Source organism: Carcharhinus amblyrhynchos, chromosome 9 (genome assembly GCF_965287045.1).
Source record: "Carcharhinus amblyrhynchos chromosome 9, sCarAmb.v2.hapA, whole genome shotgun sequence".
Lineage (NCBI taxonomy): Eukaryota > Metazoa > Chordata > Chondrichthyes > Carcharhiniformes > Carcharhinidae > Carcharhinus > Carcharhinus amblyrhynchos.
The window spans coordinates 86,640,284-86,664,482 of record NC_137332.1 but is presented as its reverse complement, the minus strand read 5'-3'; the positions used below and the strand labels follow the sequence as shown (position 1 = coordinate 86,664,482).

The 24,199-nt window shown below is 46.5% G+C and overlaps 1 protein-coding gene across 1 annotated transcript in view; it reads left to right on the top strand.

Moving 5' to 3' along the window:
• Positions 1 to 24,199, top strand: part of cacna1ea (calcium channel, voltage-dependent, R type, alpha 1E subunit a) — a 516,576-nt gene that overhangs the window by 403,282 nt on the left and 89,095 nt on the right. Inside the window, exons 20-23 of the mRNA XM_080196651.1 lie at positions 7,278 to 7,868; positions 13,365 to 13,672; positions 19,195 to 19,303; positions 21,699 to 21,828. Coding sequence (XP_080052777.1) covers positions 7,278 to 7,868; positions 13,365 to 13,672; positions 19,195 to 19,303; positions 21,699 to 21,828 — 1,138 coding nt within the window. The remainder of the gene's footprint in view (positions 1 to 7,277; positions 7,869 to 13,364; positions 13,673 to 19,194; positions 19,304 to 21,698; positions 21,829 to 24,199) is intronic.

The following is a 24,199-nucleotide window of genomic DNA, read 5'->3' as shown; positions in this document are numbered from 1 at the left end:
AGAGAGCATGTGTCTGCATGTGTGAGAGAGAGTGTGTGTCTGCATGTGTGAGAGAGAGTGTGTCTGCATGTGTGAGAGAGTGTGTGTCTGCATGTGTGAGAGAGAGTGGGTCTGCATGTGTGAGAGAGTGTGTGTGTCTGCATGTGTGAGAGAGAGTGTGTCTGCATGTGTGAGAGAGAGTGTGTCTGCATGTGTGAGAGAGAGTGTGTGTCTGCATGTGTGTGAGAGAGTGTGTCTGCATGTATGAGAGAGTGTGTGTCTGCATGTGTGAGAGAGAGTGTGTGCCTGCATGTGTGAGAGAGAGCATGTGTCTGCATGTGTGAGAGAGAGTGTGTGCCTGCATGTGTGAGAGAGAGCATGTGTCTGCATGTGTGAGAGAGAGTGTGTGTCTGCATGTGTGAGAGAGAGTGTGTCTGCATGTGTGAGAGAGTGTGTGTCTGCATGTGTGAGAGAGAGTGGGTCTGCATGTGTGAGAGAGTGTGTGTCTGCATGTGTGAGAGAGAGTGTGTCTGCATGTGTGAGAGAGTGTGTCTGCATGTGTGAGAGAGTGTGTGTCTGCATGTGTGAGAGAGAGTGTGTCTGCATGTGTGAGAGAGTGTGTTTCTGCATGTGTGAGAGAGAGTGTGTCTGCATGTGTGAGAGAGTGTGTCTGCATGTGTGAGAGAGAGTGTGTGTCTGCATGTGTGAGAGAGTGTGTGTGCATGTGTGAGAGAGTGTGTGTCTGCATGTGTGAGAGAGAGTGTGTGTCTGCATGTGTGAGAGAGAGTGTGTGTGTCTGAGACAGTGTGTGTGCATGTGATAGAATGTGCGCGCTCAAGAGAGTGCGCACACGGGAGAGAGTGCATGTGAAAGAGAATGTGTGCATGTGAGAAAGTGAGAGTGTGCATGTGAGAGAGAGAACGCATGTGTGCATGTAAGAAAAAGAGTGTGTGCATGTGAGAGAGAGATAGCGTGTGCATGTGAGAGAGAGTGTGCATGTGAGAGAGAGTCTGTGAATGTGAGAGTCTGTGAATGTGAGAGAGGGAGTGTGTGCATGTGACAGAGAGCATTCATGCGAGGGAAAGAGTGTGTTTGTGAGAGAGAATGTGCATGTGAGAGAGGGAGTGCATGTGAGAGAGAGTGTATGTGTCTGCATATGAGAGGGAGCAAGAGAAATACTGTGTTGTGAGAGAGACAGAGACTGCAGTGTGTGTCAGAGAGAGAGACTCTGTTGTGAGGGAGACTGCATTGAGAGAGAGAGAGACACTGCATTGTTAGAAAGAGAGTGAGAGACTTTGTTGTGAGAGGGAAGGGAAGACTGTTGTGAGAGAATGAGAGACTGCATTGTGAAAGTGAGAGAGAAAGAGGGACTGCATTCTGTGAGAGAGGAAGTCTGCGTTGTGAGAGAGAGAAGACTGCGTTGTGAGAAAGAGAGGGACTGAGAAACTGCATTGTGAGAGAGAGATTGCGTTGTGAGAAAGAATGATAAAGACTTGTGAGAGTGCAAGAGAGACAGTTGAGAAGGTGAGAGATTGCATTGTGAGAGAGGGAGACTGCATTGTGAAAGAGAGAGCGAAAGAATGTGTTGTGAGAGATAAAGACTGTGTTGAGAGAGAGAAAAGGATTGCGTTGTGAGAGAAAGTCTGCATTGTGAGAGAGACAGAGAGAGACTGCGTTGTGAGAAAGAATGGTAGAGACTTGTGAGAGTTCGAGAGACTGCACTGTGAGGGAGAGAGAGACTGTGTTATGTGAGAGAGAGAGATTAAGAGAGACATACTGCGTTGAGAGAAAGATAATGAAAGAGACTTGAGAGTGAAAGAGAGACTATTGTGAGAGGAGGAGACTGCATTATGTGTGTGAGAGAGAAAGACGGCATTGGGAGACAGAGAGAGAGAATGTGTTGTGAGAAAGAGAATGAGCGAGACTTGTGTGAGTGACAGTGTGAAAGAGGGAGAGACTGCGTTGTGAGAGAGGGAGACTGCATTATGAGAGAGATTGAAAGACTACATTGTGAGAGAGAGAGAGAGAAAGAGAGACTATTGTGAGAGAGGGAGACTACGTTGTGTGAGAGATTGCATTATGAGAGAGACACACTGCACTGAGAGAAACATTGTGAGAGAGACTTGAAAGTGAAAGAGAGACTGTTGTGAGAGAGGAGGAGACTGCATTGCGTGAGGGAAAAAGAGAGACTGCGTTATAGAGTATATGTGCATGTAAGAGAAAGTGTGTGCACTTGAGAGAGTGTATACATGAGAGAGAGTATATGCATGTGAGGGAGCGAGTGTGTGTGCATATGAGAGAGAAAGTGTGCATGTGACAGAGAGAGGGAACATCTGCATGTCAAAGAGATGTGTGTGCATGTGTGAGAGAGAGTGTGTGTGTGTATGTCCCATATCCCTCTAAAACTATCATACCCATGTAACTATCTAAATGCTTTTTAAAAGATAAAATTGTATCCCTCTCTACTACTACCTCTGCCAGCTTGTTCCAGACACTCACCACCCTCTGTGAAACAATTGCCCCTCTGGACCTTTTTGTATCTCTCCCCTCTCATCTTAAACCTATGCCCTCTAGTTTTAGACTCCCCTACCTTTGGGAAAAGATATTGACTATCTACCTGGTCTATGCCCCTCATTATTTTATAGACCTCTATAAGGTTCCCCTTAGCCTCTTACGCTCCAGAGAAAAAAGTCCCATTCTATTTATGGGCGGCACGGTGGCACAGTGGTTAGCACTGCTGCTTCACAGCTCCAGGGTCCTGAGTTCGAGTCCTGGCTCGGGTCACTGCCTGTGTGGAGTTTGCACATTCTCCTCGTGTCTGCATGGGTTTCCTCCGGGTACTCCAGTTTCCTCCCACAGTCCAAAGATGTGCGGGTTAGGTTGATTGGCCATGCTAAGAAATTGCTTCTTAGTATCCAGGGATGTGTAGGTTAGAGGGTAAGTGGGTATAATGTGTAGGGATATGGGGTTAGGGCCTGGGTGGGATTATGTTCGGTGCAGACTCGATGGGCCGAAGGGCCTCTTTCTGCACTGTAGGGTTCTATGATTCTATGATATTCAGTCTCTCCTTATAACTCAATCCATCAAGTCCTGGTAGCATCCTAGAAAATCTTTTCTGTATTCTTTCTAGTTTAATAATATCCTTTTTATAATAGGGTGACCAGAATTGCACACAGTATTCCAAATGTGGCCTTACTAATGTCTTGTACAACTTCAACAAAACGTCCCAACTTCTGTATTCAATGTTCTGACTGATGAAACCAAGCATGCCAAATGCCTTCTTCACCACTCTGTCCACCTTGACTCCATTTTCAAGGAGCTATGAACATGTCCCCTAGATCCCTTTGTTCTGTAACCCTCCCCAGCGCCCTACCATTAACTAAGTAATTCCTGCCCTGGTTCAAGCTACCAAAATACATAACCTTGCATTTTCTAAATTAAACTCCAACTACCATTCATCAGCCCACTGGCCCAATTGATCAAGATTCTGTTGCAATTGGAGATAACTTTCTTCACTGTCTACCATGCCACCAAATTGGTGACATCTGCAAACTTACTAACCATGCCCCCTATATTCCCATCCAAATCATTAATATAAATGACAAATAACAGTGGGCTCAGCACTGATCCCTGAGGCACACCGCTGGTCACAGGCCTCCAGTATGAAAAACAACTCTCTACAACCACCCTCTGGCTTCTGTCACAAAGCCAATTTTGTATCCATTTAGATACTTCACCCTGGATCCCGTGAGATTTAACTTTAGGCAACAACCTACCATGCAGTACCTTGTCAAAGATCTTGCTAAAGTCCATGTAGAGAACATGAGCTGCACTGCCCTCATCTACCTTCTTGGTTACCCCTTCAAAAAACATTGTGGGAGGCTAAGGAGGAAAGTGCGGATCCCCAAGCCAAGATATTTGAATCATTGATAGTCACAGGTGAGGTGCCTGAAGATTGGAGAGTGGCAAATGTTGTGCCTTTGTTTAAAAAGGGCTGCAGGGAAAAGCCTGGGAACTACAGGCCAGTTAGCCTTACATCTGGGGTGGGTAAATTGTTGGAAGGTATTTTGAGAGACAGGATCTACAGGCATTTAGAGATGCAAGGACTGATTAGGGACAGTCAGCATGGCTTTGTGAGTGGGAAATCATGTCAGAGTGTGAGAGAGAGGGACAGTGTTGTTAGAGAGGAAAAGAGAATGTGTTGTGAGAAGGACAGACTGCATTGAGAGAGACTGAGAGAGACTGCATTGCGAGAGAGAGAGAGCGAGACTGCGTTCTGAGAAGGAGACAGCGATTGTGCTGCAAGCGAGAGAGAGAGAAAAAGACTGCATTGAGAGAGAGAGAGACGGAGATTGTGTTGTTAGAAAGAGAGTGAGAGAGACTTTTGTGAGATTGGAAGAGAGACTATGTTGTGAGAGAGGGGAGATTGCACTGTGAAAGAGAAAGGGAGACTGCGTTGTGAAAGAGAGAGACTGCATTGTCTGAGACAGAAAGAGAGACTGTTGTGACAGAGAGAGATAGCAAGAGAGAGAGAAGAGACTTGTGAGAGAGTGAGAGACTGTGTTACGAGAGAGGGAGACTGCGTTGTGAAAGTGACTGCATTATGAGAGAGGGTGACTGCGTTGCAAGAGAGACTGCAATGTGTGACAGAGAGTGAGAATAACTTTGTTGTGAGAGTGAAAGAAACTGTATTGTGAGAGAGGAGGGACTGCGTTGTGAGAGAATAAGATACTGCATTCTGTGAGAGACTGCGTTGTGAGCGAGAGAGAAAGAGAGAGAGACTGCATTGTGAGAAAGAGAGGAGACTGCATTCTGAGAGGATGAGAGACTGTGTTGTGAGAGAGAGAGTGACTGCATTGTGTCAGACAAAGAGATAGAGAGATAGCATTGCGAGGAAGAGAGAGAGAAAGAGACTGCATTGTGAGAGTGAGAGAAACTGCATTGTGAGAGAGAAAGAGCGTGCATTGTGAGAGAGAGAGAGAGGGAGAGAGAGGCTTCATTGTGAGGGAGAGAAACTTTGTTGTGAGAGGGAAAGAGAGACTGTGTTGTGAGAGGGGGACACTGAATTCTGAGAGAGAGAGAGACTGCATTGTGAGAGAGAGCGAAAGATTGTATTGTGAGAGAGAGAAAAGGACTGCATTGGGAGAGAGAAAAGGACTGCGTGTGAGAGAGACTGTGTTGTGAGAAAGAGAGGAGACTGTGTTGTGTCAGAGAACGATAGAGAGATGGCATTGCAGGGAAGAGAGAGAGAAAGAGACTGCATTGTGAGAAAGAGAGAGACTGTATTATTAGAGAAAGACAGCGAGAGAGAGAGAAATTGCATGGTGAGGGAGACTGCGTTGTGAGTGACAGAGCAAGAAAAAGACCGTGTTGAGCAAGAGATTGCGTTGTTAGAAAGAGAGTGAGAGAGACTTCTGTGAGAGTGAAGGAGAGTATATTGTGAGACAGGGGAGACTGCGTTATGAAAGAGACAGGGACACTGCGTTGTGAGACTGAGAGAGATTGAAAGACTGCATTGTGAGAGAGAGGAAGAAACTGCATTGTAAGAGAGAGAGAGAGACTGCATTGTGTGTGAGAGAGAGAGAGAGACTGCGTTGTGAGAGAGAAAGAGCGAGAGAGACTGCGTTGTGAGAGAGAGAGACTGCATTGTGTGTGAGAGAGAGACTGTTGTGAGAGAGAGAGAGACTGCGTTGTGTGAGAGAGAAAGAGAGAGAGACTGCGTTGTGAGAGAGAGAGAGAGAGAGAGAAACAGTGTTGTGAGAAAGATTGGGTTGAGTGAGAGACTACATTGTAAAAGAGAGTGAGTGCCTTGAAAGAGTGTGTGTGTGTCTGGAAGAGTGAAAGTGTGTGTGTGGAAGGATGAGTGTGTGGGTGTGTTTGCTTGAATATTCATATACCTTGCCAAAAACAGGATCTCATGAGAATACCTGAGAAACAGGAGAGTGAGAGAGAGAGAGAGCAGCACATTCCAGATACAGGAGAGTGAGAGAGGGATTAGAGTGTTCCAGATACAGGAGAGTGAGAGAGGGATTAGAGTGTTCCAGATACAGGAGAGTGAGAGAGAGAGAGAGCAGCACATTCCAGATACAGGAGAGTGAGAGGGGGATTAGAGTGTTCCAGATACAGGAGTGTGAGAGAGGGATTAGAGTGTTCCAGATACAGGAGAGTGAGAGAGGGATTAGAGTGTTCCAGATACAGGAGAGTGAGAGAGGGATTAGAGTGTTCCAGATACAGGAGAGTGAGAGAGGGATTAGAGTGTTCCAGATACAGGAGAGTGAGAGAGGAATTAGAGTGTTCCAGGTACAGGGGAGTGAGAGAGGGATTAGAGTGTTCCAGATACAGGAGAGTGAGAGAGGGATTAGAGTGTTCCAGATACAGGAGAGTGAGAGAGGGATTAGAGTGTTCCAGATACAGGAGAGTGAGAGAGGGATTAGAGTGTTCCAGATACAGGAGAGTGAGAGAGGGATTAGAGTGTTCCAGATACAGGAGAGTGAGAGATGGATTAGAGTGTTCCAGATACAGGAGAGTGAGAGAGGGATTAGAGTGTTCCAGATACAGGAGAGTGAGAGAGGGATTACAGTGTACCAAGTACAAGAGTGCAGGAGATGGATTAGAGTGTCCCAGGCACAGGAGAGTGAGAGAAGGATCAGAGTAGTCTTGGTACAGATGAAAGAGAGAGGCAGTAGAGTTTTCCAGGTACGAGGTTGTAAAGAGAGAGACTAAAGTGTTCCAGGCACGGGCGATTGGGAGAATGATCTTTTGCAAAGTGAGATTACTACTGGCGGACTGGTTATATGGCAGGTCAATGTTAGGCACCTGTTCATTTGTTAAATCAGCTCAATGCTGTACGCAGTTCAGAGTCAGGCTGTCTCTGCGCTGGGCTCAGTGAGTATGTGAAGTCTCCCGGCCGTTTTTGTTGGTAAGTGTCCTTTCTAATGATTACAATATTAATACTGTGGAACTCTTACACCCCAGTCTCTGCGCTGTGTAGTCCAATGCAATGTGAAAATGGGATCACAGGAAAACAAAGTGATTCGACGGAGGATTAATAATGATGAACTGAATGGACTGACGCTGGCTTTAGAGAAAAGAGCTGTCGTGAAAGTCATTAGCGAAACAAGAAATGTTTCCTGAGACGTGTTGCTGAATCTCAGATTTGCTCAGTCTCAGATGTAACAGTAATTGTCTCTGACTGCCAGTGATCCTTGTAATCTGTTCCTGTCATGTCACTCTGGTCTGTTATGTTGTGCCTTGTTCTATTTCTGTATTCTTGTGTTCTGGTCTCCATTTGAATCCAGGAGGGAGTTCAGGCGGCACAAACACATGTCAATCTGGGAGGCCAGGACCAGCCAGCTGAGGAGGCGCATGCAGATGAGCAGCCGTGAGGCCTTATTCGCTGAGGCTTTGCAAGGGCTGGAGGGCAGCAGGTATCGGAGGCACCGCTCCCGGATCTTTGAAGGTGAGAGTCTCCGGCGGCTGAGGGAGCAGGCTCAGGAAGCTGGAGAGGGAGAAGGCAGCAAACGAGAAGGGTTCAAGACTCAGTCACTCCGGAACAATTGGCAGCCCACGGTTGAGAACAAGGAAGGCTCCTCGCCCAAAGTCAATGGGGATCAGGACTGCAGGCCCAGCCGGACTTATGGCCGGAATGCCCAGGCTGGGGAAAGTTTGAGGCTGGATGAACCCTTGCGGGTCAAAAGGAGGTACAGGTCTCTCTACAAGGAGGCAAGGTTGGGGCTGGAGGAGCGGGATGAGACCAACCTCAGCCACGGGGCAGGGGAGAGCAAAGAGGTGCTGCCCAAGGAGCAGGTGAAGGGCCTCCCAAGCTCCGAGGAGAAGGACACCCGGGAACAGACAAAGGCACTCTCGTGGAGAAGCAGGCCACACACAAGGTCAGTAGCTCTTGATGTTGCTTGCTTTGCTTGGACCATACTTAAGGAGTCCTTCATGTCCAAATGTTATGCTTCAGCATGGGTCAATAGACAATAAGGGCAGTGAAACTACCCGCATATTGTATTTTAGAAGCCACTCTACCCAGAGTGTGGTCTTGATGGAACCAGTCTATCTGGGTGCATTGAACCCTCAGGTTGTTCCTTTTCCTTCCAGGTTCCCTGGCAGAGTGTCAGGAGGTTAATTCTGGGAGACTCCAGTACAAGCGTGGCAGGGCTGGCAAACATATTTTAAAAGTTTGTATCATAGTGGGCCTTTCCTCATTGAATTTTAACAGCCTCACCTCCCACTAGTGGAGTTTGAACAGCTTCTTATGTGTAAACATCAGACTTGTCAATTCCCCAGAATTGTCTTTGGTGTCACTTTGAATTAATGAAAAATCTCCAGGACTCTGCTGTGTGGGAAAACCAGGAGAAAACTCATAGCGATATTCAAAAGTTGTAGAAATTTGGAGAGGTGCAGCGACACAGTGGTTAGCACTGCTGCTTCACAGTGCCAGGGACCCACGTTTGATTCCTGGCTTGGGTCACTGTCTGTGTGGAGTTTGCATGTTCTCTCCATGTCTGCATGTCACAGTCCAGAGATAGAACATAGAACATAGAACATAGAACACTACAGCACAAACAGGCCCTTCGGCCCACAAGTTGCACCGATCACATCATCACCTACCAACCTACAGACCTATCTATAACCCTCAATCTCATTAAACCCCATATACTCATCCAGAAGTCTTTTAAAAGACCCCAGCGAGTTCGCCTCCACCACCACTGACGGCAGCCGATTCCATTCACTCACCACCCTCTGAGTGAAAAACTTACCCCTAACATCACTTCTGAACCTGCCTCCCCGCACCTTAAATCTGTGTCCTCTCGTAGCGACCATTTCAAACCGGGGAAATAGCCTCTGAGAGTCCACCCTATCTATTCCTCTCAACATTTTGTAAACTTCTATCAGGTCGCCTCTCAACCTTCGTCTCTCCAGGGAAAAGAGTCCCAGCTCCCTCAACCTAACTTCATAAGGCATGCCTCCCAGTCCAGGCAACATCCTTGTAAATCTCCTCTGCACCCTTTCAATAGCTTCTACATCCTTCCTATAGTGAGGCGACCAGAACTGCGCACAATACTCCAAATGAGGCCTGACAAGGGTCTTATAAAGTTCCAGCATTATCTCCCGACTCCTAAACTCAATCCCTCGATTAATGAAGGCCAGTACACCATACGCCTTCTTGACCACCTCCTCCACCTGCGAGGCCGATTTAAGAGTCCTGTGGACCCGGACCCCAAGATCCTTCTGCTCCTCAACACTACTCAGACTTCTGCCCTTGATAGTGTACTCGTTCATCCCGTTGGTTCTGCCAGAATGGACGACTACACATTTATCCGCGTTGAAGTCCATCTGCCACTTCTCTGCCCAGTCCTGCATCCTATCTATGTCCTGCTGCAACTTTTGCCATCCTTCCAGATCATCCACAACACCACCGACCTTCGTGTCATCAGCGAACTTACTTACCCATCCCTCCACTTCCTCATCCAGGTCATTTATGAAAATGACAAACAACAAGGGTCCCAGAACAGATCCTTGAGGCACTCCGCTGGTGACTGACCTCCATTCAGAAAAAGCCCCATCCACAACCACTCTCTGCCTTCTGCAGGCAAGCCAGTTCTGGATCCACAAGGCCAAAGGCCCTTGGATCCCATGCCCTCTCACCTTCTCAAGAAGTCTTGCATGGGGGACCTTATCAAACGCCTTGCTGAAGTCCATGTACACTACGTCCACGGCACTTCCTTCGTCAATGTGTTCAGTCACATTGTCGAAGAACTCAACTAGGCTTGTAAGGCACGACCTACCCTTGACAAATCCATGCTGACTATTCCTGATCATGTCAAACCTCTCCAAATGTTCGTAAATCTTGTCCCTCAGAAGCCTCTCCATCAGCTTACCAACCACTGAGGTCAGACTCACCGGTCGGTAATTTCCCGGGCTATCTCTGTTCCCTTTCTTAAAAATAGGAACTACATCCGCAATCCTCCAATCCTCTGGAACCTCTCCCGTCTCCATTGACGACGCAAAGATCATCGCCAGGGGCTCTGCAATCTCTTCCCTCGCCTCCCACAGTATCCTGGGGTACATCCCATCTGGTCCCGGCGACTTATCTACCTTGATAGAATTCAAAAGTTCCAACACATCCTCCTCCTTAATATTCACGTACTCAATCCTTTCCATCTGCTGCAAATCCATAACAAAATCTCCCAGATCGGCTTCCACCGTGAATACTGAGGCGAAGTACTCGTTAAGCACCTCCGCCATTTCTTCTGGTTCCACACAAACCTTTCCCCCCTCACCTTTTATAGGTCCTATCCCTTCTCTTCTTATCCTTTTACCTTTCACATATTTATAGAAGGCCTTGGGATTCTCCTTAATCTTACCCGCCAAGGTCTTCTCATGACCCCTTCTGGCTCTCCTAATTTCCCTTTTAAGTTCCCTCCTACAGTCCTTATACTCCTCAAGATCTTTAACATCTCCTAATTCCCTGAACCTCTTGTACACCTTCCTTTTCTTCCTGACTAGGTTCAACACATCCTTTGTGCACCACGGTTCCCTCGACCCACCAAAACCCCCTCGTCTCATCGGAACGTTGTCATTCAGAGCTCCAGACACACATTCCTTGAATATCTGCCACCTTCCTTCGGTACTTTTCCCTAAGAACGCCTCCTTCCAGTTTATTTGTCCAAGTAACTTCCTGACTTCTTCGATGTACAGGTTAGGTGGATTGGCTATGCTAAATTGTCCCTTAGTGTCCAAAGATGTGTAGATTGAGCATTAGTGAGATAAATATGTGGTATTATGTGAATAGGGCCTGGGTAAGATGATCTGTCAGTCAGTGTAGACTTGATGGACCAAATGGTCTTCTTCTGCAGTGAAGGGATTCTGTAATTCGATAAAATAAAGTCTGTTTAATAGTCCAGAATTATTCACTTGAGCGAATTAATGGGAGTTGCAGGGTAATGGCAATGAAGGACATGTCAGGCAACTAATGGTGGTAGGGTAGAGGCCAGGTGGCCAGAGGCAGGCCGACAGGTGACAACACCTCCAGGAATATATCCAATCAGAGTTTGCGATCTTTGATAACCTGGCTGGGTAAAACTCCAGAGAAATATTGGCTTGTGACAGCCAAGCCTAGTTTGCAACAGCTCCTACTCCCAGTAACTGTGATGAGGTTGTCTAAAGTCACTCATATCTCAATGCTCCCTGTTCAATTCCTGATGGAGAAGAGACATGGATACCTGTGAACTCTCAGAGATGGATCAAACTGCTACCACTACTCATTCCCAGGGTTCCTTCAATTCTGACTTCTTACATGTCTCTACCATTTCCTCCACCTCCCATTGGTGGCTGTGCCTTCGACAACCAAGGTGCAAAGCTCTAGAGATCACTCTCTGAATCTCTTCGCCTCTTTTCCTTTAAGGCACTTCTTAGAACATAGAAAAACTACAGCAGAAACAGACCTTTCGGCCCACAAGTTGCACTGATCATATCCCTACCTACTAGGCTTACCTATATCCCTCAATCCCATTAAATCCCATGTACTCATCCAGAAGTCTCTTAAAAGACCCCAAAGAGTTCGACTCTACCACCTCCGACGGCAGCCGATTCCACTCACTCACCACCCTCTGAGTGAAAAACTTATCCCTGACGTCTCCTCTGTACCTGCTCCCCAGCACCTTAAACCTGCGTCCTCTCGTAGCGACCATTTCAGCCCTGGGAAATAGCCTCTGAGAATCCACCCGATCTATACCTCTCAACATTTTATAAACCTCTATCAGGTCACCTCTCATCCTTCATCTCTCCAGGGAGAAAAGACCGAGTTCCCTCAATCTATCCTCACAAGGCATGCCACCCAATCCAGGCAACATCCTTGTAAATCTCTCTGCACCCTTTCAATAGCTGCCACATCTTTCTTGTAATGAGGCAACCAGAACTGCGCACAGCACTCCAAATGGGGTCTGACTAGGGTCTTATAAAGCTGCAGCATTACCTCCCGACTCCTAAACTCAATCCCTCGATTAATGAGGGCTAGCACACCATACGCCTTCTTGACCACATCCTCTACCTGCGAGGCTGATTTAGGAGTCCTAAGCACCCGGACCCCAAGGTCCTTCTGATCCTCTACACTGCTAACAGTCTTACCCTTGATATTATATCCTTCATCCCATTATCTGTGCTGAAGTCCATCTGCCGTTTCTCCGCCCAGTCTTGCATCCTATTTATGTCATGCTGCAACTTCTGACATCCCTCCAGACTATCCGCAACACCACCACCATGCTGTCAGCGAACTTGACATTTTGACCATGCTTTTGGTCATCTCACCTAATATCTCCTACTTTGAACTTGGTCTCAGTTTTTCTCTGATAATGCTCCTGTGAACAGCGCTGGGATATTTTACAATGTTAAAGTCTCTGTGTTGTTCCCTCTGTAGCTGGCCAGTTAGGGCTGAGTACTGAGAGAGGGTGCATTTCCCAGCAGAAGGATTGTTCACAATGAACAAGTGGGTGCATGCTCAGCCAGAAGATGTGACCTTTTGGGTTTTCCTGACCTTGACCATCACACCAAGCAGAAAGATTGGGGTGGGGGTGTACAGGCAAATGGATGAATCTGCAATTCACCCTGTTTAACAATTCCCTACAAATCTCAGGGTCAGAGTTGGGTGGAGATTGACCAACCCCCACACTGGGCCACCTGGAGATATGCTAGCAATCATAGAACCCTACAGTGCAGAAAGAGGCCCTTCAGCCCATTGAGTCTGCACTGAACACAATCCCACCCAGGCCCTACCCCCATATCTCTACATATTACACCCACTAATCCCTCAAACCTACGCATCCCTAGACACTAAGGGGTAATTTCTTAGCATGGCCAATCAACCTAACCCGCACATCTTTGGACTGTGGGAGGAAACCAGAGCATCTGGAGGAAACCCACGCAGACACAAGGAGAATGTGCAAACTCCACACAGACAGTGATCTGAGCCGGGAATCGAACCCAGGACACTGGAGCTGTGAAGCAGCAGTGCTAATCACTGTGCTACTGTGCCGCCCCATAGTAAGGGGGAGGGGTGGTGATGTTCCACCTCCTAGTCCTAACATTGCTCGGCACCCAAGGCCAGGCACCCCATGAGAAGGTGGCCATGAGGGCTGAATTGGGATTCAGTCAGTAACCAGAAGATGCCAGCATCTCCAGGCTTCTGAGTAAACTTCTTCTCTGCACGTGCTTGATGCTCCCTTTGACGTCCAGTGTTGTCAGACTGGGAATCAATGTAGGTCAAAGATCAGGGGTGATAGGTGATGGTTTCAGGAGATGGGAGGGGAAGGGGGATAGCGACAAAGAATGGGGGCTGGCAAAACTCAGCTTGGCTTATGCTTCTCAAATGTCTCATACAGCAGCTTGAATCAAAAGGTGGGCACCGACATGACCCTTCCCAACATGCAAGTGGGGACAGAATGCCCCAAGGTTACAGAGAATGAAAATGTGGACGCTGCGAAAAACAGCAAGCTTGACAAGCAACAGATTAATGAGCAAACCAGCCTGTTAAACCTGCAGCTGGATCTAAAAAACACACCAGCTTCACCAGAGCTGGCTGAGCTGGCAAGTTCCAGGAATTCGGAGCAGGACAAGTGTCGGGACCACACTGAGATCGATATGGATTGCGAGAACACCGAGACCCCCATGGATTCTCTTGTCGCACCAGGTAGGAGAAACCTTTCTGTTTTCACAGGTGGGGTTGGAAAGACAACAGCATATTGGACTTGGCACACTCCCCACTCTCTCCCATGAAGCTCACTAGGGCTCAGCAGTCAAAGTGAAAGATTCTTGGTGCAGTGAGAGTGATCTGAGGCCAGCTTTCATCTCACTGGACAAAGAGTGAGAGTTATCAGAGCCTGAATTCTAACTAGTACCTCAAAACACTGGCTCCTCAGTGACTGTTACCCAAATGTAGTAGGGGGCCTTTTAATGTAGATTAGGTTTATATCTCGGCTTGTGGTTGGAAACTTCCTCTACCTGCATCCATACGGAACCTCAGTTGGGACCTTCTCCATTTAGTCAGCAACGGGGGAAGTCCACATCACCAGGTTGCCCATAATTGGTACCAATTGGCAGTGGCACCAGCGTGGCATGGGCAAAGTAGCATTGGTGTGGGTGTTCTGGTTGGCTTCTTAGGGAAAGGGTAGCCTCTGCTGGATATAGAAACACAACTTGTATGTGCATTGCAAAAGAATACTATGACAATTTTGTACCTTGTAGTAACAAAGCCATGAGGGACAATGTAAAGGAGGTCTCAGACTGCACCTGACCCATGTTCTAACTGAAATAAATATAGAAAATGCTGGAAATAATCAATAGTTGCTAGGTTTTGATAAAGGATCACTGTGGTTAACTTGGTTTCTCTCTCCATAGATGCTGCCAGGCATGTGCATTTATTCAGCATTTTCTGTTTTTATTTCAAATTATTTTGCTTTTGTATCTGTGCTATACCTGTCCTGGGAGTGTTTGATGGTAAAAAGTCTGACAAGTCTGTCAGGTGACGAAGGGGCTAACCCCGAAAGCTTGTGAGTCTATTATCAAATAAATCGGTTGGACTAAAACCTGGTGTTGTCAGACTTTTTACTGTGTTTACGCCAGTCCAACGCCGGCATACCCACATCATGAGTGTTTGATGGGACAGTGTAGAGGGAACTTTACTCTGTATCTAACCCTTTGCTATACCTGTCCTGGGAGTGTTTGATGGGACAGTGTAGAGTGAGCTTTACTCTCTATCTAACCTCAGCCTGTACCTGTCCTGGGAGTGTTTGATGGGACAGTGTAGAGGGAACTTTACTCTGTATCTAACCCCGTGCTGAACCTGTCCTGGGAGTGTTTGATGGGACAGTGTAGAGTGAGCTTTACTCTCTATCTAACCTCAGCCTGTACCTGTCCTGGGAGTGTTTGATGGGACAGTGTAGAGTGAGCTTTACTCTCTATCTAACCTCAGCCTGTACCTGTCCTGGGAGTGTTTGATGGGATAGTGTAGTGTGAGCTTTACTCTGTATCTAACTCCATGTGCTATGTGTCCTGGGAATGTTTGATAGTAGCCATGATGTGGAGATGCCGGCATTGGACTGGGGTAAGCAAGTCTCACAACATCAGTTACCTGATGAAGGGGCAGTGCTCCGAAAACTTGTGGCTTGTGCTACCAAATAAACCTGTTGGACTTTAACCTGATATTGTGAGACTTCTTATAATTGTTTGATGGTGACAATGTAGACGAAGCTTTACTCTGTATCTAACCCCGTACTGTACATGTCCTGGGAACTCTCCATTCACCTGACGAAGAGGCAGTCCCCTCGAAAGCTTGTGAGTATATTATCAAATAAATAGGTTGGACTAAAACCTGGTGTTGTCAGACTTTTTACTGTGTTTACGCCAGTCCAACGCCGGCATACCCACATCAATGTTTGATGGAACAGTGTCGAGGGAATTTTACTCTCTATTTAACCTCGTGCTGAGCCTGTTCTGGGAGTGTCTGATGGAAAGAGCATAGAGGGAGCTTTACTCTGTGTCTAACTAGCCCTGTGCTGCTCCTGTCCCGGGAATGTTTGATGGGTGCAGTGTAGAGGGTGTTTTACTCTGTATCTAACCCCATGCTGTACCTGTCCTGGGAATGTTTGATGGGAATAATGTAGAATGGTTAACTTGCATCTTGCATTATTAATGATACAGAACATTTTTGAGTTGAAACCGATTTGCACTGAGCAGACAATTTGGCTGCAGTGATATCATAAGCTCGAAGACGAGTGTTGTTAATGATTTTCGTCATCATAAATGGCATCTATTATTTAATTTTGAAAAATGAGATTGAGAGCAAAATACTGTGGATGCTAGAAATCTGAACTAAAAACAGAAAATGCTGGATGATCTCAGCAGACTTGGCAGTATCTATGGAGAGAGAGAAGCAGAGTTAATGTTTCAGGCTGGTTACTTCTCGTCAGAATGTTTGATCCAATATAATTCTGTGAGGCAGAAGTATCAGGCACTTTAAAAGTACGCTGGGTAATCCCTCTCGTAAATAACAAATTATTTACAACAATTATGGGGCAATTCGGTAGGGATATGATCAGCACAACTTGTGGGCCGAAGGGCCTGTTTGTGCTGTAGTTTTTCTATGTTCTATCCCGAATGCTCCAGCACCCACACCCTGTGCGGTCTGGCACCCCAACCCCAGCCCAACCCCTATCCCCCATCCACTTCAACCCGTCCCTAACTCCCACAATGACCTACTACTGCTGTCCAACTAAGCCACGATAACCACAATGTTTGATTCCCCTGCCAATGTGCATTCCCTTACACAGCCCTGCTGATGTACAACACCAGCCATGCCCAAATCCCATCCACCTACCCTAGACACTCACCTTCTCCTTTGCCTGTTATTTTCAATGGGATCTTTAAACTCACCTGCTTTACAGCAACGAGTGGTGTAAGGTGAGTGCCGTTCTTTGCTCCACTCCATTTGGACAATGACACTGGGATTGAGGGACCCACCGCATTTCCTGGACCCTGTTCAGCCCCTGAGTGAGCAATATTACATGAGACCGGCACCTCAGAAATTTAGCGCAAGTAGGAACGGAGTGACAATCTGGTGAAGATCCCCATTGTGAGGAAGTTATGGCCCTTTAACTTGATTTTTGTCTCAACGGATGGGATGTTTTAATGGTCTCACTGAAGTTTTCAGTGCCTTGCTGCATGATTCTAAGTATCTCACTGTGTGATTTTCAGTGTCTCACTGTGTAATTTTCAGTGTCTCACTGTGTGATTTTCAGCGTCTCACTGCGTAGTTCTCATTCTGTCACTGCATGGTTCTCAGTGTCACACTATGTGGTTCTCAGTATCACACTGCATGGTTCTCAGTGTCTCATTGCGTGGTTCTCAGTGTCTCACTGTGTAGTTCTCAGTGTCTCACTGCGAAGTTATCAGTGTCTACTGTGTAGTTTTCATTCACGCTGAATGGTTCTCATTCTCTCACTGAAGTGTTTCACAGTGTCTCACTGCTTGGTTCTCAGCATTTCACTGTGTGGCTCTCAGTGTCTCACTGCACAGTTCTCACTCACTGCATGGTTCTCAGTGTCTCACTTTCTCAGTGTCTCACTGCATGGTTCTCAGTATCTCTCTGCGTGGTTCTCAGTGTTTAAAGCATGTTTTTGGGTGTCCCACTGTGTGTTTTTCAGTGTCCCACCGCGTGTTTCTCAGTGTTCCACTGCATGTTTCTCAGTATCCCATCGCGTGTTCCTCAGTGTCCCACTGCGTGTTCCTCAGTGTCTCACTGCAAGATTCTCAGTGTCTCACTGTGTGACCCTTAGTGTTTCACTGAAAAGTTCTCAGTTTCTCACTGTGTGGTTTTCAGTATCTTAAACCATAGAAACCATAGAAAATTACAGCACAGAAACAGGCCTTTTGGCCCTTCCTGTCTGTGCTGAACCATTTTTTGACTAGTCCCACTGACCTGCACTTGGACCATATCCCTCCACACCCCTGTCATCCATGCACCTGTCCAAATTTTTCTTAAATGTTAAAAGTGACCCCACATTTACCACTTTATCCGGCAGCTCATTCCACACTCCCACCACTCTCTGCGTGAAGAAGCCCCCCTAATATTCCCTTTAAACTTTTTCTCCTTCACCCTTAATCCATACCCTCTAGTTCTTTCCTCCCCTAGCCTCAGTGGAAAAAGCCTGCTTGCATTCACTCTATCTATACCCATCAAAATCTTATACACTTCTATCAAATCTCCCCTCATTCTTCTACATTCCAGGGAATAAAGTCCTAACCTATTCAATCTCTGTGTGGTCTTGCTGTGTGGTTCTCAGAATCTTACCATATGGTTCTCAGTGTCTGATTGTGCACTTCTCGTTCTCTCGCTGCATGGTTCTCAGTGGCTCACTGCGTGTTTCTCAGTGTCTCACTGTGTGGTTCTGAGTCTCCCTGAGTAGTACTCATTCTCTCTCTGCGAGGTTCTCATTCTCTCACTGCGTGTTTCTCAGTGTCTCACTGTGTGGTTCTGAGTCTCCCTGAGTAGTACTCATTCTCTCTCTGCGAGGTTCTCATTCTCTCACTGTGTGGTTCTCAGTGTCTCACTGTGTGGTTCTCAGGGTCTCACTGCTTGGTTCTCAGTGTCTCACTCCGTGGTTCTCAGTGACTCACTATGTGGTTCTCAGTGTCTAACTCAGTGGTTCTCAGTGACTCACTATATGGTTCTCAATGTCTCACTCCGTGGTTCTCAGTGTCTCACTGCATGGTTCTCATCCCCTCACTGTGTGGCTCTCAATGTCTCACTGCATGGTTCTCAGTGTCTCACTGCGTGGTTCTCAGTGTCTCACTGCGTGGTTCTCAGTGTCTCGCTGAATGGTTCTCAGTGTCTAACTGTGTGGTTCTCAGTGTCTCGCTGCGTGGTTCTCATTTTCTCACTTAGTTCGCAATCTCTTGCTGAATAGTTCTCATTCTCTCACTGATTGGTTCTCAGTGTGTCACTGCACAGTTCTTATTCTCTCTTCGCGTGGTTCTCATCCTCTCACTGTGTGATTCTCAGTGTCTCACTGCATGTTTCTCAGTATCTCACTGTGTGGTTCTCAGTGGCTCCTTGTGTGTTTCTCATTCGCTGCGTTGTTCTCAGTGTCTCACTGCGTAGTGCTCATTCACTGCATAGTTCTGATTCTCTTACTGTGTGGTTTTCAGTGTCTCACTGCGTGGCTCTCTGTGTTTCACTGCATGGTTCTCAGTGTCTCACTCTGTAGTTCTCATTCTCTCTCTGCATGGTTTTCATTCTTCTCTGCGTGGTTCTCATTCTCTCACTGGGAGGTTCTCAGTGTCTCACTGCATGGTTCTCACTGTTTCATTGTGTGGTTCTCAGCGTCTCACTGTGTGGCTCTCAGTGTCTCGCTATGTAGCTCCCAGTGTCTCACTGCGTAGTTCTCATTCTCTCTCTGCCCGGTTCTCAGTATCTTGCTGCCTGTAGTTCTCAGTGTCCTCAGTGTAGGCCTGTGCCTCACTGTGTAGTTTTCTCTCCTGAAGGTGCTGATACTCACTAGGGTACATTTCCATGGACCCTACTCCTGTTCCACAGGGAATCCTGACCATCTTCCCCTCTCGATCCCAAATGAGTTCCATGGAGAGCAGGGATGGGAGCTATTTCCGGAGCCAAGCCCAATTGTTCCTTAATAATTTGTTTCTTTTTTTTCCCAGGAAACAATGTCAGCAAGGGCAGCAGCAACAGCTCAGTAAAGGATGAGGAGAAAAAGTCCAGGGCGATTATACCCTACAGCTCCATGTTCCTTTTCAGTACCACCAATCCGTAAGTCTTGTCAGTTGCTGTTAAGTTGCCCCTGCTCCTGAACGGCCTTTAGCGTCCTACCTTTTTTCAAGGAGCAGCTACTGCGAGTCTGTGATAGGTATGTCCCTGTCAGGCAAGGTGGAATTGGTAGGGCTAGGGAACCGTGGTGCACCAAAAAAGTTGATTCGTTGGTTAAAAAGAAAAAGGAGGCTTATGTTCGGATGAGACGTGAGCACTCGGATAGTGCACTAGAGAGCTTTAGATTGGCTAGGAGGGAGTTGAAGAGCGAGCTAAGAAGGGCTAAAAGAGGACATGAGAAGACTTTGGCTGATAGGGTTAAGGAGAATCCTAAGGCGTTCTATAGGTATGTCAAGAACAGAAGGTTGGTTAGGGCAAGGTTAGGGCCAGTTATAGACGGCAGAGGGAAGTTATGTGTGGAACCGGAGGAGATTGGTGAAGCATTGAACCAATATTTCTCTTCGGTGTTCACGCAGGGGGACATGGATATAGCTGAGGAGGACACTGGATTGCAGGGGAGTAGAATTGACAGTGTTACAGTTGATAAGGAGGATGTGCTGGATATTCTGGAGGGTCTGAAAATAGATAAGTCCCCTGGTCCGGATGGGATTTACCCCAGGATTCTCTGGGAGGCAAGAGAAGTGATTGCAGAGCCTCTGGCTCTGATCTTCAGGTCGTCGTTGGCCTCTGGTATAGTACCAGATGATTGGAGGTTAGCGAATGTTGTCCCATTGTTTAAGAAGGGGAACAGAGACTTCCCCGGGAATTATAGACCGGTGAGTCTCACTTCTGTTGTGGGCAAGGTTTTGGAAAAAATTATTAGGGATAGGATTTATAGTTATTTGGAGAGTAATGAGTTGATTAGAGATAGTCAGCATGGTTTTGTGACGGGTAGGTCGTGCCTTACTAACCTTATTGAGTTTTTTGAGAAAGTGACCAAAGAGGTGGATGGGGGTAAGGCAGTGGACGTGGTGTATATGGATTTTAGTAAGGCGTTTGATAAGGTTCACCATGGTAGGCTTCTGCACAAAATGCAGATGTATGGGATTGGGGGTGATCTAGGGAACTGGATTAGGAATTGGCTAGCGGATAGGAGACAGAGGGTAGTGGTTGACGGAAAATATTCATCATGGAGTTCGGTTACAAGTGGTGTGCCTCAGGGATCTGTGTTGGGGCCACTGCTGTTTGTGATTTTTATTAATGATCTGGATGAGGGTATAGTTGGGTGGATCAGTAAATTTGCTGATGACACCAAAGTCGGAGGTGTGGTAGATAGTGAGGAAGGGTGTCATAGTTTGCAGGAAGACTTAGACAGGTTGCAGAGCTGGGCCGAGAGGTGGCGGATGGAGTTTAATGCAGAGAAATGTGAGGTAATTCACTTTGGTAGGAATAACAGATGTGTTGAGTATAGGGCTAACGGGAAGACTTTGAATAGTGTGGATGAGCAGAGGGATCTAGGTGTATGTGTACATAGATCCCTGAAAGTTGGGAATCAAGTAGATAAGGTTGTTAAGAAGGCATACAGTGTCTTGGCGTTTATTGGTAGGGGGATTGAATTTAGGAGTCGTAGTGTTATGTTGCAACTGTACACAACTCTGGTGCGGCCGCACTTGGAGTATTGTGTGCAGTTCTGGTCCCCACATTACAGGAAGGATGTGGAGGCTTTGGAGAGGGTGCAGAGGAGGTTTACCAGGATGTTGCCTGGTATGGAGGGGAAATCCTATGAGGAGAGGCTGAGGGATCTGGGGTTGTTTTCGCTGGAAAGAAGGCGGCTAAGAGGGGATCTTATTGAAACATATAAGATGATTAGAGGTTTAGATAGGGTGGATAGTGATAGCCTTTTTCCTCTAATGGAAAAATCTAGCATGAGGGGGCATGGCTTTAAACTAAGGGGGGGTAGTTATAGGACAGATGTCGGGGGTAGGTTCTTTACCCAGAGGGTGGTGAGGGATTGGAATGCCCTGCCTGCTGCAGTTGTAAATGCGCCTAGTTTGGGGGCGTTTAAGAGGTCTGTGGACAGGTTTATGGACGAAAAGGGATTGGTTTAGGTTAGTGGGTCGTTGTTGTTGTATTTTTTTAACTGGTCAGCGCAACATCGTGGGCCGAAGGGCCTGTTCTGCGCTGTAATGTTCTATGTTCTATGTTCTATGTACCTTCTATCCCTCTAAATTATTAACATAGATGGCAAATAGGGCACCCTGCAGACAATTTTCAACAAACATGAATCAGGAAGGGGAGGCTGGATCCACCCACTGAATTTAAATCCCAAAGACCAGCCTGGTGGCTTTCAGTTGGGCTTATAATGGGGTGAGCGGACCAGGGCACCAGCTGTGGGACGGAAGCTATTTCAATCTGTGGGATTTCAGCAGTAACTGTTCCTTCCTGTTTGATCTGGCAGGCTGCGCAGGGCATGTCACTTCATCGTCAACCTACGTTACTTTGAGATGTGCATTCTACTGGTGATCGCAGCCAGCAGTGTCGCTCTGGCGGCAGAGGACCCCATCAACAAAGACTCCGAGAGGAATCAGGTGAGGCTGAGCAGCAAGGCAGGCTTAGCAGGCTAAGTATGAGGGGTTATGGGAATAAGGCCTGGGTGGGATTGTGGTCGATGTAGACTCGATGGTCCAAATGGAGGCCTCCAGCACTGTAGGGATTCTATGACTCATAGTGCCATCTCCACTAGCCATCACCTCTGGGACTGTCCAGAATTGGCCTGGAGTCCCTTCAGGAGTTAATGACAAATCTCCAGGATACTGCTTCTATGACTATCTATGCAGCAAACATATACTGTACTGAAGAAAGACTGCTAGCACAGAATGTGTATTAATGCAACTGAATATATTCCTGGGATTGAACATAGAAACCCTACAGTGCAGAAAGAGGCCATTCGGCCCATCGGGTCTGCACAGACCACAATCCCACCCAGACCCTACCACCATATCCCCACACATAACCTACACATCCCAGGACACTAAGGGGCAATTTTAGCGTGGCCAATCAGCCTAACCCACACATCTTTGGACTGTGAGAAAAAACCGGAGCACCTGGAGGAAACCCACGCATCCACGAGGAGAACGTGCAGACTCCACACAGACAGTGACCCGAGCTGGGAATTGAACCCAGGTCCCTGGAGCTGTGAAGCAGCAGTGCTAACAACTGTGCTACCGTGCCACCCAGATTGGGTGCTGGTGTGTCAGCTGCAGAATAATTCAGGCTCAGGTACCTGGCTCCTTTAAGAACCTCCCCCTAAATGACACATGTATCAAGTTTCAATCAAAGTCTGAGAAAAAGAAAATAAATACCAGAATGCCATTCTTTGGATGAATAGACCCATTTGAGATATTGCCAGACCCTGAGCAATGGACAATTACAAAATGAAGGAGTAATGGAAAGAGCACAACAAGATCCCCGGGTCAAAATCCACAAGAATTGGGAGCAAAATAAGAGAAAAGTACCTGTTCTTGTATTGTAGACCGAATGGCATCGAGCAGGGTCAGTGCATTAAAGAAATTGAAAGACAGACATAAAAAACACCTGTAAAAATTGGCCAAGAGACAATTGGTTTAAAAAAGAAATTTACAGAGAACGTGAGCCACAGAGCAAAAGATGTGGCTTCAATTCTTTTAATAAAAGGAATTTGGATAAAAGGCAAAAAAATTGCCACAGTTAAAGAAATTTCAAAAGCTTAAAAAGCAGCTGCCATTATTGGAAAGCAGTGCTGCAGCTTTAAGAGTTAACAAGCAGCTCAAAACGCTCTGTACCCTGCATTGATACAAAACACATCTGCAAAAGGAAGTCGGCTATATCCCAGCAACTGTGTGGCGGGAAAAAAAGTTTACTACAGAGTCTTCAAGTGGCAAGCACAAGAGGACAAATAGTTACAATCAAGGAAATTAGAGAAAGACCTCAGATAGAGGGCAACTCTCAAAAAAGACTTTAAAGAGGAGGCAATAAAAGCTTCAATAGAATGGCAACGTAGAGCTTAGAAAGGGAGTAATCGAAGACCCCAGAAAGAAGGCAAAAGGCCCTCAGATTGGAGACAAAAGAAGACCCCCACAGGAGGGCAATAAAATCCACCAAATGACAGGGAACAAATGACCCACAGGAGAAAAATGCCCAATGACCAAATGAATGGAAATGAGACAACATTTCATCGAAGACAGACCTGACCAACAGTGAAGTTAAGACAAGTGGAAGTGAAGGTTCCATTATGAAATGTATTCATCCAGTAAGAGCATGAAGAATTCCTCTAGGAAGAGATGTAGAAATTAAATAAGAACATAAGAAATAGGAGCAGGAGTAGGCCATCTAGCCTTCGAGCCTGCCCCGCCATTCAATAAGATCATGGCTGATCTGAAGTGGATCAGTTCCACTTTCCCGCCTTCTCCCCATAACCCTTAATTCCCCTGTCTATCAAAAACCTATCTACCCGTGACTTAAATATATTCAGCGAACTTAAATATGTTCAGCGATACTGCAAAAGAATCTAGAAACTACTTAACGTAAAGAGGAATCAGCAAAAAGAATTAAAGTTCTAGAGAAGACATTAAGACAAAAAGATGAAATGAGTGGGAGCAAACTTGGAGAAAAAAATAAGTTGCAGAACTTGGCAAAATGAAGTTAAGAAGTTAATGAGGCAATGGAGAGTAAGCTGAACTGTGTGATAAAGAAACTAGAAAATAAGAACAAGTCAAGTGAAGAATTGAATTAGAGGAATAAGAACTTGAAGGAGAAAGCTTAACAATGAGAAATTAACAAAAGAGGTAGAAGCATTAAAATTGACAGCAGAAGTGTAATTCAGACACTGACAGAAACTGCAATGACATGCCAAAACAAGATTGGTGAAATGGTAAAGCTAATGGAAAAGGACAAGAATCAATATGATAAAATGTCAATGAA